The sequence below is a fragment of the Colletotrichum chrysophilum genome (genome assembly GCF_026319265.1).
Source record: "Colletotrichum chrysophilum strain AFK26 chromosome Unknown scaffold_222, whole genome shotgun sequence".
NCBI classification, from domain to species: domain Eukaryota; kingdom Fungi; phylum Ascomycota; class Sordariomycetes; order Glomerellales; family Glomerellaceae; genus Colletotrichum; species Colletotrichum chrysophilum.
Genome location: NW_026517509.1, coordinates 16,523 through 32,660, shown reverse-complemented (window position 1 = coordinate 32,660; position 16,138 = coordinate 16,523). Strand labels below are relative to the sequence as shown.

The window sequence follows — 16,138 nt, the reverse complement described above, 5'->3', positions numbered from 1 at the left end:
TTCCCAATGTCTGTCGCCCAGGGCTGGTTCAGACGTCTCTGCAGCTGCCCACCTGGAGCCCTTCATAGCCCTGCCCTCACTCGTTGATTCTTGACCTCGCGCCTCCTGCTTTGAGCCTTTGGATCACGTCTTCTGCCGTCTAACGGAGCTCACAGCGCATTGCTCGAAGTCCCTGAAACCAGACAGCAAAAGATCCGAATGCCATCAGCGAATGACGAAACAAGCACTACAGGAGTTGGAAGATTCAGGTCCGAGCCACAGGCAATAACTACGAACAACAGAACATCTCAGACTCACCTCGATACCCGTTGTTTTTTACAACCTTCAGTATACGTGGCTGATCCCTTCGACAAAACCCCTCTCCGGCAATGCAGATTGCCTGCCTGTACGGCAGACTGTGGTTGCTTGGATTATTGTTCCAGTGAGACGGCCGAAATGTGGAAGACCATAGACAGCGTTTGGCTGGAAACATATCGATCTGATTGTTCCACTTCTCCTCCGGCTGTCCGTCGAACCTGGTTTGCGGGAGATTCAGACATGCCAGTCGAGAAAGTGTTTGATTTCGTCCAGCGAGGACCGAAGAGAAAACAGGTGTATCTGTGGCAATGTGTATGTGAACAGCCTCATTAGAATGTTTCATCATTTAACCTTTGAGCAGTGCCAGTGCGGGCAAGGCCGATTGGAAATTCGATACGATGCATGCCTCAATTGTGGTGCTGCCCGCTGCGCATATTGTCCAGTCTCGAAGATCAGAATCTAGTGACAACATAGAAAAACAAGGAAACGAGGGCTGCAGTGGCACCAGAAGCCCTATAGTTATTCTGGATTCGACAAAGAATATCGGGATCTCGCTGCTCTCATTCTAGGGGCTATGGACAGATCACTGTCACTTCAACAAGACTGTGCAAAGCAGTATTCGCCTTCAACTGTTGAAGGCACATAGGGGTCTTTTGTGTCGAGAAGAAGAGCCTTCTGATGAATGAAACGGTACGAATCAAATATGCGCGATGGATGCCACGTGCATCTCATTAAGACGAAGATGATGGGTAGGAGGGAAGTAATGAGAAAGTTTCCAGGCCACCCAGAACGGGAGGGAAAGAAAGGCACACACGGAAGGAATATACGAAACCGTGGTGGGATATAAAAAAGAAACACGGAAACATTCGAGCTGTTTTCCGATAGATCAAACTCATGAATGATAAAATTACACAGATGACAGAAGCCCCGAAGCAACTCCGCGTGATGAACGCGGCGGCCGAGTAGATCGTTCTCGGACATGGATGTTCCCATGTCGCAAGAAAATGGACCCGCGAACGCGCGAGACTTTTCGAAAAACGTGATAGAGTATTGGAAGATCAGAAATGAAGATCAATTGAAAAAAGTAGAATGAGATGAGAAAGGCCACGAAGCGGCGGGGAAGACTGTGTAAATGTAAGGGACGAAGTCTAGACGGAGAGGACGAGAGGTGCCACTCGCGGAGGGCTACAGCCCCTGGCAAACCTCAGCGGAGGTAGGCAAGACGGTGAAGCGCTGGTTTGAGTTTGTTGGGGGACGATATGCATTGGTTGATTGGTTGATATTTTCGTCGGTCTCACTTGGGTGTTGTGTCTGTGAACTCGCATCGCATGCATGTAGGTCTGCTGACAACACATCCGCAAATCTTTCAATGAGTCAGCCTTCATCCAGACACAAACGAACCAGTCACTGACTTCAAATCATGGATCGTGCGTCTTAGTTGTCCTGTATTGGTACAAAAGTGCACACCCTTTCTGCAAAGTGTCTTGTTATTCGTCAGACACCGGCCGTAGCCTGCTTCTGTAGCCCGAGTTAATGCAGCCTACATCACACCGATTGGGGTTTATGAGAACAGACCTTGTGGATGCCAGTACCAATTACACCGCCTCTTATTCATGCCTTGTTCTGGTGGTTCCACTGATAGGTAATGCGAATTGATGGAATATTTCTGTTGAGCTTGTGAAGAAAACTGAAATAGTTGCATTCATTGGGCGTCTCTGCAACCCTCAAGTATGGAGGATTCTAAGACTATCGACAGTTTTGAGCCCGAAGATGGCCCACAGATCTAAGGAGGAGTTTTCATAAAACTTCAGTTAATGAGTGATATTTCCCTGCATGTGCGACATGCTACGCATGTCGCAATGGCTTGAAGACACACAGACGCCACCTAGATTGAGACACCGACAAGCACCAACTTCAACTATTCAGTCCTTCATAGGAATTATCTGCCCATGAATTGACATCTTGCTATTTTTGAGTACAAGTGGGTTGCTTGCTCTTCGTTGCTACGACATAGATGCATCGCAATGGCTCAGAATAATTGTATGCTTCAATGTGTCCTGACTTTCATCCCATAAACCTTCGCATTAACGCTCGAGGAATGAGATAAAATCTTAGAAATGTCGACAATCAATTGTTGATTTGCAGATGTTCAGCCTCTCATGAAATCAATAAACGCCGGAGGTCAGCATACCTAAGTACCTAGGGACGATAAGTGGGTAACATGAAGATATTGGTACTCACAGAGTGCCGGAACTGATCTCTTGGATCTCACTAGGAGATTCGTTGCATCTAGGCGGATCTCTGTGTGTGATCATTCGAAGAGTACAAAAATATAATCTCTATTTACCTACATGATCTTGCGGTGTGTGTCATATCACGAGTGTGATGAATGAAACCAGGTGGTACGGTGGCTGACGACTCTTCCAGCTACTAGATCATACCTTCGACTTAAAACGCAAGACAACAAAAAGTCCGAAATTTGAGACATGCCGCAGTGAATCAGCTTTGGGTGGTGACTTGTGCAAGATAGGATGGCAGATACACATATTTACGTCCGCTTTAAACGGAGCTTCTTCCGCTTCGCTGCCTTATCTAGCAGATGGCAAACCACAGGTGTCTGTTCACTGATACTTGGTGGCGGACACTAGCCGAATGAAGGCAAAGCACTCAATTAAGTTTGAGGTTCTGTCAACCTTTCTACGTCTTTGCACGTTGTACGATTCGGCACCGTAGGTGCACTCTTTCGAGAGCCGCCCAAGGAGACAAGCAGACCAGCTGTCACAAGTCCAACTCCTGTGGAAATGTGAACAATGTCTGTGTTAGAAGACCTGTATCGCACACAAAGCTATAGACTCACCCTATATGAAGTCCCATGCGGCGACAGAAACGATGGAGCGATGGACGCGATGATGAACCCAACTGCCTGAGCATAGTTCTTCGCTATAGTATTGCTGGCACGAACGGACCATGCGACTGTAAGTCCGCCTGCCGCCTGAAGGAAGACGAAGACCCAGACAAGAATGTGGTATCCTTCTAAAAACGAAGCGATGCCATTACTGAAAGGACTCGTGGACGTTGTTGTCGTCGTCGTTGTTGTTACTATGGAACGCGCCAGAAGGCTCAAGCCCGCGCAGAGACATGCGTAAGCCGCAAGCTGGGCATTGCGGACAATGAACCTATCGGGAGCTTTGAGAATTGATTCCATCAGGATACCAGCGAAAGCAACACTTGTGCCGGATACCAACATTGCAAGGGTCCCTATTCTGATATCTTGAGCAAATTTCGAATCAAAAGTTGCGGCAGAGGATGCTGCTGTTTGGACCAGAATTATTCCGACCGCTATCGTGAAGAGACACAACCATTGCAAGAGCGTCAACGATTGTCGAAGGACGACCACCGCGAAAATTGGCGTCAATATGAGTTTCAGTTGGGAGAGTACGACAAATGACGTGCCATCTAGGTTGCGCGCGCCCACGCTCTGTAGTACGACTGCGACAGTGTACAGCATAGCCGGAGCAGCGGCTTTGAGGTGGTCATCCAGAAAGTTGTCGGCAATCCGCTGTATCCTGCTTGTACTCGCCATCGGCGGTGTCCGGTCAAGCCCCAGCAGGATGACACAAACAACAAGCTTCAAGGTCTCGGAAAGTATCACTGCCGTCAGTGGCTCGTATCGGTTTCGATCGTCAAGGCTAGGCTGTTGGATTTTATGCAGCAACTGTTGACAGGTTTGATTAGCATTCTATTGATACAGGACCTAGGATAAGATTGGGAACGTACAATCAGGGAGACGGAGTTCTGAATAACAAGCTTGCTTGTGGTCAGGTTCTATTACTTGCGGGAAAAGCAACTTACTCACTAGGGTCAGACTAGTGCTTGCTGCCCAGGGGCTGCGACGAGTCTGGGGATCAATATCATCGCACATTGGGACTGACTGTGCTTCGAAAAGTAAGGTGAATCTTGTGAATGAAATACAGCCAAGACAAGATGTTGGATACGAGAAGGGAAGAGTCACTAGCGGAACATGCCGATCTCAGATAAACATCAATGTATCCATGTATCGCTGATCAACCATTAGGTAGGTATGGTTCATAATGAGTTATGCTTCTCCAGACGATTTTCTAGGAAGGGGTGCCGCCGCGTCACGACGTATGATAGGCCGAGTTAGTCCCTACTTCCGATGGGCTCTGAGCCTCTCCATGCGCCCAACCGTTGCTGGGTACGATGGCGGCGTGATTCGGCTCAAGCGCGGTCTATTTTCGTCAATGCGGAGCCATACATATTCTGCTGCCTAGCGTCGCCCCATTTCCCATTTTGAGTGCTTTATGGTGTGAAAGCCGCCCTGGCTAACGAGCAAATCTCTCGTACGCATTCTGACTGCTATTAATCGTATGTGGTCTCATTCTGAGGTGAAAAAGAATATCAATTTTTCCTTTTTCAATTTCAACCAGACACCTCCGTACTAATCAGAAATTTCATCTGATCTGGCTTACACTATCGATCTGTCTGGGTTCTAGAAGCTGGGTAATCATCGAACCTCGGGTGCAAATTTCCACTTCAAGACAGTTACCCACTCGTGCCAAGACGGGATAGAGTCTGCGCCTCACGACTAAACTACACGAACTTCCCTAGCTAGGTTGACCAAACAAAAGGGATACGAGATTTTAGGCACACTGTACATAAGAATTCCAGCCACATTTCGGTCTCGCTTTTCTTTCTGGCGCAACAGTATTGGCAAGACTACCACTAATGCACCGATGTACGTAGAAGTGAAGGAGCCTCTCTCGATATCCAGAAAGGAGTTGGCCAATTGATACTTTGCAACCACTTGACAGCTCCACGGCAGGTTGAAGGCTGGTGTAATGACTACTCCAAGAAACAATACGCCACGAATTGAAACAAATTAACGAAACAACGAAAACCTTCAAACAATAGAAAGATTTCGTACTGCACCTCGGCTTACCAACTGCACAAGCTGGCGCATTGTCTTCGGCCCAGGAACCAAGAATGGCAAATGAAAGCGCCGTCCGATGTCCCCTGCAGAGAGATTCAAGTACGTCTCTTCCGTACCAGGCGGGTTTGATTCTTATTCGTGCTCTTAGGAATTATGGGGGACGGGTTTAATACTCGGTACCCATTCGATCTTACCTAGCTAAGCCCAGTAACGGGAACTGCGCGCACCGGCAGAAGCCAAAGGGCCGGGTGGTCTGCGTGCCTTAAATGGCTTAGCGAAAGACTGTACGCATCTACATTTCCGAGGCACTGCCTTGTAGTTGGGTCCAGGGGAATCCCCACACGGTACACCTACCTGCTTGCTAGTCAGTCCCAATGCAGCGCTCTTTTAATCTCACTGGCCCCGATATACAGAGATTTGCGACCAGTTCTAACTCTTTGACGTTGGCCGTGGGTTTGAAGATGCCGTGGACGCTAGATGCCATCAGCAGCGACGCCAGCTGGGCATCGGCCGAACAGCGAGGGAGGGGAACTTTTCAAGTCTTGAGGCGATTGACATTCCCTCGAAGGGTACAGGCCCTTCTTGCTATCATCCTCACAATCTTTGTATTTTCTGCGACCATCCTGTTTCTGGCACCCGAACTTCGACCTGCTCCTGTCAACGATTTCATCGAATCGCCACCTTGGCAACCGTATTGGACAACAGAGCAGCTCGAACCCAAATTTGCATACGCGCAATACGCGACTAGCCTCAGCTACCTCTGCAATGCGGTATGTTGAATACGGAACCTAGAAGGGTATAGGGCACACTGACCGTCTCGTTCTAAAGGTGATCAACTTTGGACGCCTGCGTCGGTATGGCGCGAAAGAAGACTTGGTTCTTATTCACCCGAAAGGATGGCTAGAGGGCGTGAGTGGAATTGACTCCGGGGTACATTTGATTGCCATACTAATGCAGTAATCTCTGTCAAATCGTCTCATGAGGCACAGGCTTTGGCAAAACTCAAAGAAGAACGACCCGAAATCCACATGCGAGCTTTCGATGTCATCTCAACAACTAGGGGCGATGCTACTTGGCGGGAGAGCTTGACAAAGTTCCATGCCTTTGCGCTCATTGAATGGACCCGAGTGCTCGCCTTCGATTCAGATTCACTCGTCCTCAACAAAATGGATCACTACTTCCTCAGCCCGGCAGCCCCCGTCGCCGTCCCAAGGGCATACTGGCTCAACGAGAGAAGCACCGACATCGCCAAACAGGTCCTCGGATCGCACGTCATGCTCATCGAACCGAACGAAGGACGCTACAAGAAGATTATGGACGAGGCTCTGCGATCTGGAGACTTCGACATGGAGGTTGTCAATCACATGTTCAAGGACTCAGCCATGATTTTTCCCCATCGACGTCTCGCTTTGTTGACTGGCGAGTTTCGCGCCAAGGACCATACGAAGTATTTGGCACCGGAAGAAGACGAGGAGTGAAATGCGATGGGAGAGGTCTCGCGGTCCTTCCTCGTCCACTTTAGCGACTGGCCCTTGCCAAAGCCATGGTTGCCGAGAACAAAGCAACAATGGGCAGCGTCTCTGCCAGAATGCCCAGATGAGGACGTAGAGAGGGAAGATAGGCCAAGGTGTGCAGATCGAGTCATGTGGTCTGGATTCTATGAGGGTTACGATCGGGAAAAGTCCGAACAATGTAAAGACATTTTTAGCTGAATACTTATCAGAAGGCGAAAAAGAAGTCAAATCAATTAGGCAAGGTGTAATCGGCTAATCACTGTCAGCCGAGCTGACGCCCAAATGGAGCTCTGAGTAAATTAGTGAGTATCCATGAACTTCGCAAAAAGATGCATCCCATTGGCCATGTATATACCCGTTCAGTCCGGTCCTTCCCGGATAATGGTCCTAAGGTCGTAATCGCTACGAATCAACATTGTTTGCAGCCACACCCGGGCATCACGCGCGCCAGCGCCGATCACCGATGACGTTATGTTACGGCCATTTCTTTTCCTAGATTTCGCCAAACCACTCTTCTGGCAGTGTCTTAACCCATTGTTCCTGAGTAGCTAGGCTCGAAGTCAAGCGACTGTTGGCTTCGCAAAAGGGAGACACTGTGACTGTCCACAATAATGGCAGGCCTTTTGCTTGATGGGAGGCAGCGATCGAATACGGTCTCGCAAGGCTTGTCCTTCAATCTCTTACCGTACAACGTACGTGATTTGCAGCCTCCGCTTGCCTGCCCCCGCTCACTACGTAATGGTAGTCCAGGACATCGTCCACCAATTCCACCTGTGGACGCGACTGTTTGATGGCCACTTGTTGCAAATTACAATATGCGCATCTGCTTGTTTTGCAACTTGAACAGGCATCAGATTGAATGTGATTGGGGCCATAACCACATTGACACTACAAACGCCACGTCAGTAGAGCTCGACATTGTGGACATCGCAGCCATCTGTTGCACTCACACACGTCCAAACCGTGACTGTCTTCCTTTTAGGACCTCGCTCTTGCATGTCCATCGCGGAGAGTCCGACGGCTGCGTTAGCTGGTTCGATAGGGGCCGTGTAGTGCTAGGATGGTTTGGCCCAGGGTTGTTGTACTAAGCTTTAGGACTCTGCGTTGGTCACCAAGAGCGGAGCAAGTCAGAGCCGCTAGGTGGGCCGTGGTATATAACAACAAGTATCCCCGATTTGGAGGTAAAATAATGAGGCCGATTAGGAGTTGTTGCACAGGCAGTCTTTAACACTAGAATGCCTCGCGTGTGAGTACAGTGAGGTTGTACGTGTCCTGGTCTGTGTATCTTGCAGGGATGTGAGGCTTGGATTGCCCGTGAGGAAAGCTGAAAAAGGGTCGCATTTTAGTTGCACCCAATGGGCGGCCTTCATTTATCCGAGACCGGCTCCTTGTGCCATGGTCCCTGGGGCATAACTGCCATCGTGAGCCGACGTAATGCTGCATCCAGCCCATGAACTGCGCAACTGTTGTTGCTATCACACAGGCTGATGATTATAGGCGATCTATGGGACATGAATTGTAGATAACTAGAACGGGATAAGAATAGACAAGACACGTTTCACGTGAAAGAAATATCCGTTGTACAATCAGGCGAGAGAAGAAAACCAAATTCTAATTCGATAGCAGTATTCTTGTTGATCTTGAATCGTGAAGAGTCACCGAGGAAGCGTGTCGATTGACTTCCTGGCCTGTCTTCTGCGGAAGAGCGCCGTACAAGACAATGTCGAGAATCCCGTCGCTGTTGCCTGGCTGCCAACATCTATTTCTAACTTCTTTTGCGTTGAGTCGATAGCCAACTGCTTACGACTGCCTTGCCATTCCTCGTACCACTTTCTCACAGGATGCAGGCTCCTGGTTACTGCGGCCAAGATTAACGTCAAAAAGAAAAACCAGACGACCACGTTTCCCACAACGATTCCAGCCTGTACAATGCTGCCGGCTAGCGCCATCGGAGAAAACACTTGCAGCTATTCCGAAACTTTGATCAGCATCGTAATATTACTTTCTAAGACTCATCCTAAAGCCAAAGACTTCACGTAGACCTCACATGGGTGTTCTTACAATAGTAACATTAAGGTGTTGCAGTTTGAGAGCCCGAACACCTTCGACAGCAATGTGAGTTTCAAGCTATGAACAAAGAAGTCAGCGATCAACAAGTCTCAAACCCCTCCCTATAAATGACTTACTTGCGATGCAAAATTCTCAACAGCAGCCTTCAAGCGTTTGAACCGCTCAAAGATCTTCCCCAAGTCTTCTACATAGTCAGAGATCTTATCAAAGGAGTTTCTCATATGATATGATGTCAACTCATCAGCTTGCGCATCAATCCGGCAAAGGTCTCTGTCAAGAAATCTGCATAATATATTCACGCTTGTTTCAAGCATCTCCATCAGTCGGTTGAGAAGGTTGCGAACTTGCTTTAGCCATTCCTCGCTTGACTCGACAGCCGCAGAGTCCTCGTCGGCGGTACCCAAATTGGTGTTCCGGCGTCGTAGGAGCAGCGAAGGCTTTGAGATCTAAGCGGGCAAGTATGTAAATTAGCAAATCCATCCATCCACTATCAACAAGGTATGACAGAAACGTTACGATAGAGTGCCAACTTACATATTCATTAATCCTCTCAGCAAGGTGGTGGCCTACATTGGTCCACTCTTCGCGTAGTCGCATGATGCGGCACTTGACAATGAGAAGAAAGTACTCTCGTGGGTCTACAGTCGCCTTTTTGTCGGCGGTAAGTTTCCCAATACTCAGTGGATCGAAGTCTGGCGTGTCTGGGTCCTTGGCATAATGCGGAAGCATGTACGGGTCTTCGACGTCGGCTTGGTTTTCGAAATATGAGTCCGCCAGACAGATGGCAGTCCAACTAGATATATCCCATCCTATGACTACCAAGGAAGTTTGACATTCGTATAAATAGTCAACGTCCGCTAGTCCTTGGCCATCGGTCTTGCTGTCATCCATTGATGTCGCCAGGAAGGACAGATCAATGGTTTTTCGCAAAAGGCCCCCATTTGTTGTACGACCCGAGTCCTCTCGTCTTGGCTGACCCTTTTGCCAGATAAGACACGGCATATGAAACTCCAGAACGAAGTCATCACTTTCCTATTGCATTCAACAGAATTAGAAGATAGGTATACAATGCCAATTTGCGGGAACATACGCTAGGCTTGATTCCAACAGAAGTACTGGCATCTAAATAATCAAATAGGAGCTGCTTGATAATTTGTTTTTGCTCATATGATGACCGAAGAGCCAAGATACTCATAGCAGTAGGAGAGGGATTTGATATGTAACTGACTGTGTTAGTCTGGGAAACTGACACGCGCCATCTCCCGCATAGTGGTATTTTTAAACTTACATCCTTCTCCTCACAGCATTGACCATGCCCTTCTCGTCTATACGCTACAATATTGACGTAAGCATTCGCTAGCGACACTATTCAGCGCCATCGTGATAAATATGGCCTAGGATGGAGTCGTCGGTCGGTGATTCGGGATCGGGCAATGGGCTTTTTCATACCTTCCACTTAGTGCGTTCATCAAAATCAGCCATTGAACATATGCCACTGTAGTCTCGAGGGTTGTTGTTCACGTCCATGTCATATAGCCACACAGAGTCCATCTCAGGGGCATAGATACCCTTGTGCACATCTTCCAGGGTAGTTGGGCCAAATACTCGTCGAAAGATTGGACACTCGTAGCCCAAGCGGGGGGACTTTTCGGGAACGTCCAGAAACAAGTCAAAAATGCTCTGATTTGTTGATATCTCCCCATCAATCCATGAAGTACTGTCGGAGGTTCTGTTCTTCTTGGGCTTGTTCCATCTGGATGGCCGTGGTGGACGTGGCTGAGACATGGAAGAATTCATGCTGCTCGTACATGATGACTAGAACAAAGACAGAGCAAGATCTACGACTTCCCATACAAAAATAAGAAAACATCGTGAGGTGCTTGTCATCATAAGCTGGTTAAGACTGATATAGATGCAGGGCGTGAGGGACCTGCAGCCCCGAATTTGGACTCGACTACACGAAGCATCACTATGAATGCCCAAGTTGGTAGTTCAAGGCGACTGGACTACCTTCAGTGAGTTTGCTTCAAGCCCAATGACGAAGGAGCAGCGCCCGGTTAAATGAATCACGACAGTCCAATAAACCCGCATTGTTGACCACCCACTCGCTTTTACATCTGCAAAGCGGCCCGACGTGGCAGGTTGGGTTAAAGGATGACTGCATGATACTACAGAGTCAGCTCTCTGGGCATGTCGTTGCACTCCGAAATACCGCTGCCGATGTTGCGGAAGTGGTGTTTTCATTAGCTTGGGGCACGATGGTGCTCATCAGCGTTGTGTAATTCAAGCTCTGAAGGCTATGCTCAGCGCTTGTATCAAACTTGTCCCGAATTTGGGGCGGTTCGACCATCCGACGCACTGTGAGGCAAGTCAGGCAACCGCACCAGTGTTAGCCACAGAGATGGCAGCCATAGACGGGAGGAAGACACACGACATTAGAATTGCCGCATGCTGCTACACCGTCTGTTCACTTGACAGAAGTGCCCAACACCTCACAGGAATCATTCTAGGTGCCCAAGATACAAAAAGTAGGGCTGCATTCAAGCCCGGGAATTTTGTAATTGTGCACAAAAACACATCAGGCATCACCCGCATAGCAACGGGGTGGTGGTGGTCCCAAGTTGTTGCATGTGCCATGTCAACGCTGAAAGAAGGCGAAGGCAAATCGCCGAGAGCGGAGCCCATGAGCGTTTTCCAAATTTCATTACCGAAAATTGAGGCCACTAGCATTTCGGGGAATGAACACCCGATGACTTACCGAGCTTCATCATGTGCTGTCAAATGTCAGCTGAATGGTGTGTGAAATTGTCCAATGGCAGGTAGGTTCAGCCAGATTCTTTGGGGGGTGACCTCTTATCCATCCTATCAATAGCGCAGGGGGTTGAGTGATGTCACGTTGGCTCTGCTTATGACTCCGAGGGGACCAGGCAACCGGATGCCTTCTACTGGTGTCTGCCCCGTTTCTGGATTGGATATCGTTCAACAAAATGGGCCAGAGGGAGCGGATTGATTCGAACGGCCCGATGCACAGAGTCTTGTTATAGAGCTTGCGCCGAAGAGGGAACGGGCCGGCGCCGGCCGACACTCGGCCCCACCCCTTCCCCATCGGCCGCGGTCCATTCAGCTCACTGATCGGACAACATATAGTCTGTAGAGAACACTTTTGACATTTTCCTCAGACCCCCTGGTAGCAGAAAGTATTCGGTCTTGGTCTCAACTCCCAGACCAATCCAGTCTATGTATTGTGAGAAGCTTCGGAACTTTTCTTTCTCTATCCTTCCATTTTCCCCTAACACCTGGGTACCTATTCCACCCAAACACCATGAAATCCATTGACGTTAATAAATATGCATAGGATAGGTATCTTAGCACCACCCAGCTTTCCCTCAAGCCGAGACGTGGAAATGCATCACAACCCGCCGCCGGCAACGAACAAATCCTTCATTTTGCTTCTCGTTTGTCCGTCCCTTCCGCAAAGTAAAGCCGTGCCCTTTTTGGTCAACATCGAGTGAAAATCAGTATTCTATCGAGGCAGCGGAGGCTGGATCAAAAATACAGTCAGATAAGCAACCGTGATCAACACAACACAAAGGACCCAGACCTACAAGGCTTGTTTTGTGACGCCACATTCTCTTCACAACCTAGAATCAGGCTCGAACCTTTCTCACAGGGCAATAAGCGCAGCGTGGATAGTGGCAATTGTAGCAGTTATCGTGCCGAATGGGATTGCCACCTTGTCCACACTGGCACTAAGGCAGGATCAGCATTGAGGAATGGCTTGACCAAAGGGTCTACGTACACACTGCCAGAGAATTATCTGCTTTCTTTTAGGTCCTCTTTGAGAGTATTCTGGTTCAAACTCTTCGATGCTACCCTCGGCAGAGAAGACAGGAGTTTCTTCAAAGCTGGGGCAGCGGGGACTAAGGCTGTGGGCAGTCCGGCCGAGTTCGAGACACATCCAGAGAATCCAGTATCGGGGATGCGATACTAAGTCGTGGGTAAGATCAATGGCTTCCGAGGAGCAAGGGTCGCAGTTCGCAAGAGCACTTCCAAAGCTGACAGATTCCAGGGGAACGAAGTGTTGACACGCCGGGACTGAAGGTCTCCCACCTGCAATCTTCTTCACGGCCAGCACTGCTTTTGATTCAATGCTTGTCAGTCGCAAGCAGACTTGAAGAAGCCTAATCAAAAACCCAATGGTGATCACGAGGTTGCCCAAGTCAATGCGATGAAGCCAGGCCTTTCCGTGGAGAAGTCGACGCGCCCGATGGGCTGACGTGCGTGAGGGGGAAAGGAAACGGCGGTCCAATGGCCAATTCAATTGGTCAGCTGGTATGGTAGCGGTTGGGCTTCCGCTTCGGCGATCCATTGAACAGCGGGGAAGTTGGACAGCGTTCGACGTCGTTGTCGGGATCGCACTTCGACCGGAACGTCGGGCTACTCCCGATTTTTGGTCCTCAATTAGGCGTCGTTTGTTGCTATTCTTATTACGACTGGGTGCGCAGAATTTCGATTGTCAGTTGTGTGCGCCGGCGTCGGCCCCTTGCTGATAATCGATTGGCTAAGATAATACCTGGTTTGCGTCAGTCCTGCAAGGGCGGTGTGTCGGCTTAACATCCCTAATGAAGATGGGATAGGGCGGCTAGGAAGCTTATCTGTCTGGAGCAGGGTTTATATGTACCCGACCATCGTGAGTTTAAGACATTGACAAGGGAGGAATGCATTGAAATGAGATGCGCCGCTGGGGAGTATCTTGGTCTTCCGGGCCGACCGTGGAGGTTTCCAGCTGGCAAAGCCAGTGTCAGTTGACATGGGTTCATCACTCGGCCTGTCCCATAAATGTCATCATCATAGCAACACTGTTATGAGGATACTTCACGTTTCCATTGCAATCATCCTGAATTTCCCTCATCGGCCCACAATGTCAGATGAAGACCGGGAAAGGGGAGTCACCCCCTGCTGATAGTAAAGACAAGCATGAAGATCTGGCGTCGAGATTGAAACCGTTGTGTCATCTCATTTTCGCATTCATCAGAAGTTCTGCGACTGTGTATTGGGGGGTTCCCGGAAAGGCGAGAGTACGCATCTAGTGACACTGTCTCTGCTTGGGCCGTGTGGTTGCGCCAGTCCTGTGAAACGTCGCGCTGAATACGGCTGACAAGCGACACGACTTGCCTGCTGTAACCAGGCACATTACACAAGTATGATTTTATGAGGCTAGGTGGTCAGACCATTCAGCATTTCAAAACTTGTCTATGATGCATCAATGACAAGTTCAATATATGTGGGAAATTCGCCAGGCCTCGGCACTTTGAACGGCACTCCAGTCGGGGTTCGTCTAGGTCTAAATGTTATCTGAACACACCAATTCATCCCTACTTATGTGCGCAGGTGGAATTGATACCTCATGTTACTGCGATCGAATGCTGAAAATTATCATATGCATTTAGTTTACTCCCTTAGCGGGCGATAGTCTACTCAGGCATACGGGAAGCTGGACTTGAAAGCAGTTGACGTGCAGTTCGAGGATACGGAATTCCAAAAACAATGGTTCTGTTGTCATTAAAGCCATATACAGATCTATCCGAGGCTTGCCTCTAAGCACGGTATGTCAGCTCGATGTAAGATAAAGCCGATGGAAGTACATTAGCTGGAGTGGACAGCACATGTCACATAAATGAGGTCTTGGCAGCGGGCAGCTGCATGGATGGAAAGTTGCATTGTGGTTTGGTTCAATCCCACCGACGTGAGGTGGCCTCGGCTAACGACTTGATTGCTGGTAAAATGCATTTCAGCATGCCTACTTCTTGTCTCCGCATCTCGTGCCATGTTCTTTACACCGCCTTATGCCAGATGTATCTAGCTGCCGTGCGGTCTCGGGGCTCTGACGCTGTAACATGATCTTCGTCAGGCCGAATGAGACAGGTGGCATAACGCGCATTAGAGTAACAAAGCCTACGTTGATTACGCATGTACTCAGGACAAGGAAATTGGGCTTTAATAGAACAACATTTCGATTCTCAAAATCAGGCAAGTAGATATTGATCCGGTTTGAAATGTCCTACGTGCGTCTTAAGCGCGACTCAAGTTCCGCAAGAGCTTGGATTCAAGAAATCTTGGTTTTCGGTTGGATGCACCTGGACCATATTCTTTCGTAAGGTGACTACCCCATTCAAACCACCTCTGTGGCCCTATTGCCAGCCTGTATCCCAGCATGCCTCTGGTATGCAAGAGCGGGAGATGTAGGTAAGGAAAACCCTGTTCTCCTTAACGGCTCCACAAGATCGTTCTCTGGGTTCGCTCTCTCAAATTCGACAGACTCTTTGCCATGGCCGTATACAGTTCGTTGATACAATGTCAGAGCAGGCTGTAAAGCGCAAGTGACAATGGTGATAATAGCAGACAGAACAAAAAAGCAAACAACATTGTTTCCAAATCCTAGACCGGCTTGCATCATACTCCCAGCCAGAGCCATTGGAGAGATTACCTGCAACTAAAGGTCATCGCGTTAATTGATAGTCCGCCATTGGGAGATTATGGTGGATTCCACACTCCGAGAAGATAGAAAAAGGTCAACTCACAACCGTGACGTTCCAGTATTGCAGAGGGACGGTACGGTTACCATCGACCGCAATATGGAGAGAAAGCTATTGAAAGATGTTAGGATTTGCAAATGTGTGAGGTAAAATTCATTCCCTACCTTGCCCATAAAGTTATCGATTTTGGACTTCAAACTTCTCAGCCCTTTGAGGACGTGATTCAGCTCGTCCATCTGTTCAGTAATCTCCCACACTGACAAATCGATACGTTCAACGATTTTCTCGTGCGTCTCATAAACTAGGCGATTCCAATCGCGAGACACAAATTCATCCCATGAACCCACAATCTTCGTCAACGTGTCAATCAGGCTGTTCAGTATGTCACCGGTTCGCTTCACCCAGTATTCACTCTTCACAACCGCTGTAGATTCGTCCTTTGCAGTCCCAAGGGATGTGTCTCGTCGAGGCAACGAAATGTGGCTGTCTCGAAGCTGTGGATTAAACAGGTTAGTCGCAACGCATCTCAAAAGTCCTGCGGCCTACACGCTACAACTCAGGTCTGCGCAATGGATGAGATCTCCTTACATATTGGCGCACCTTGTCGTCTAGATGATGTGAGATTAATTTCCATTCTTCTGCAACCTTCTCTACTCGGAACTTGACGAGTTGGAGAAAGTATTCTCGAGGATCCGTGATGGCCTTGTCGTCCGCTGTCAGGTTTCCACCACTCAGAGCATCCATTGGACAGCTGTTTGGGTCTGAATCAT

The 16,138-nt window shown here is 48.8% G+C and overlaps 1 protein-coding gene across 1 annotated transcript; it reads left to right on the top strand.

Moving 5' to 3' along the window:
* Positions 1–6,276: 6,276 nt before the first annotated feature.
* Positions 6,277–6,726, top strand: COL26b_013336 (uncharacterized protein; the record flags this gene model as incomplete). The annotated part of the gene is made up of 1 exon (XM_053185955.1): positions 6,277–6,726. One exon carries the CDS (start codon positions 6,277–6,279, stop codon positions 6,724–6,726), a length of 450 nt encoding a protein of 149 aa, XP_053030094.1.
* Positions 6,727–16,138: the final 9,412 nt, after the last annotated feature.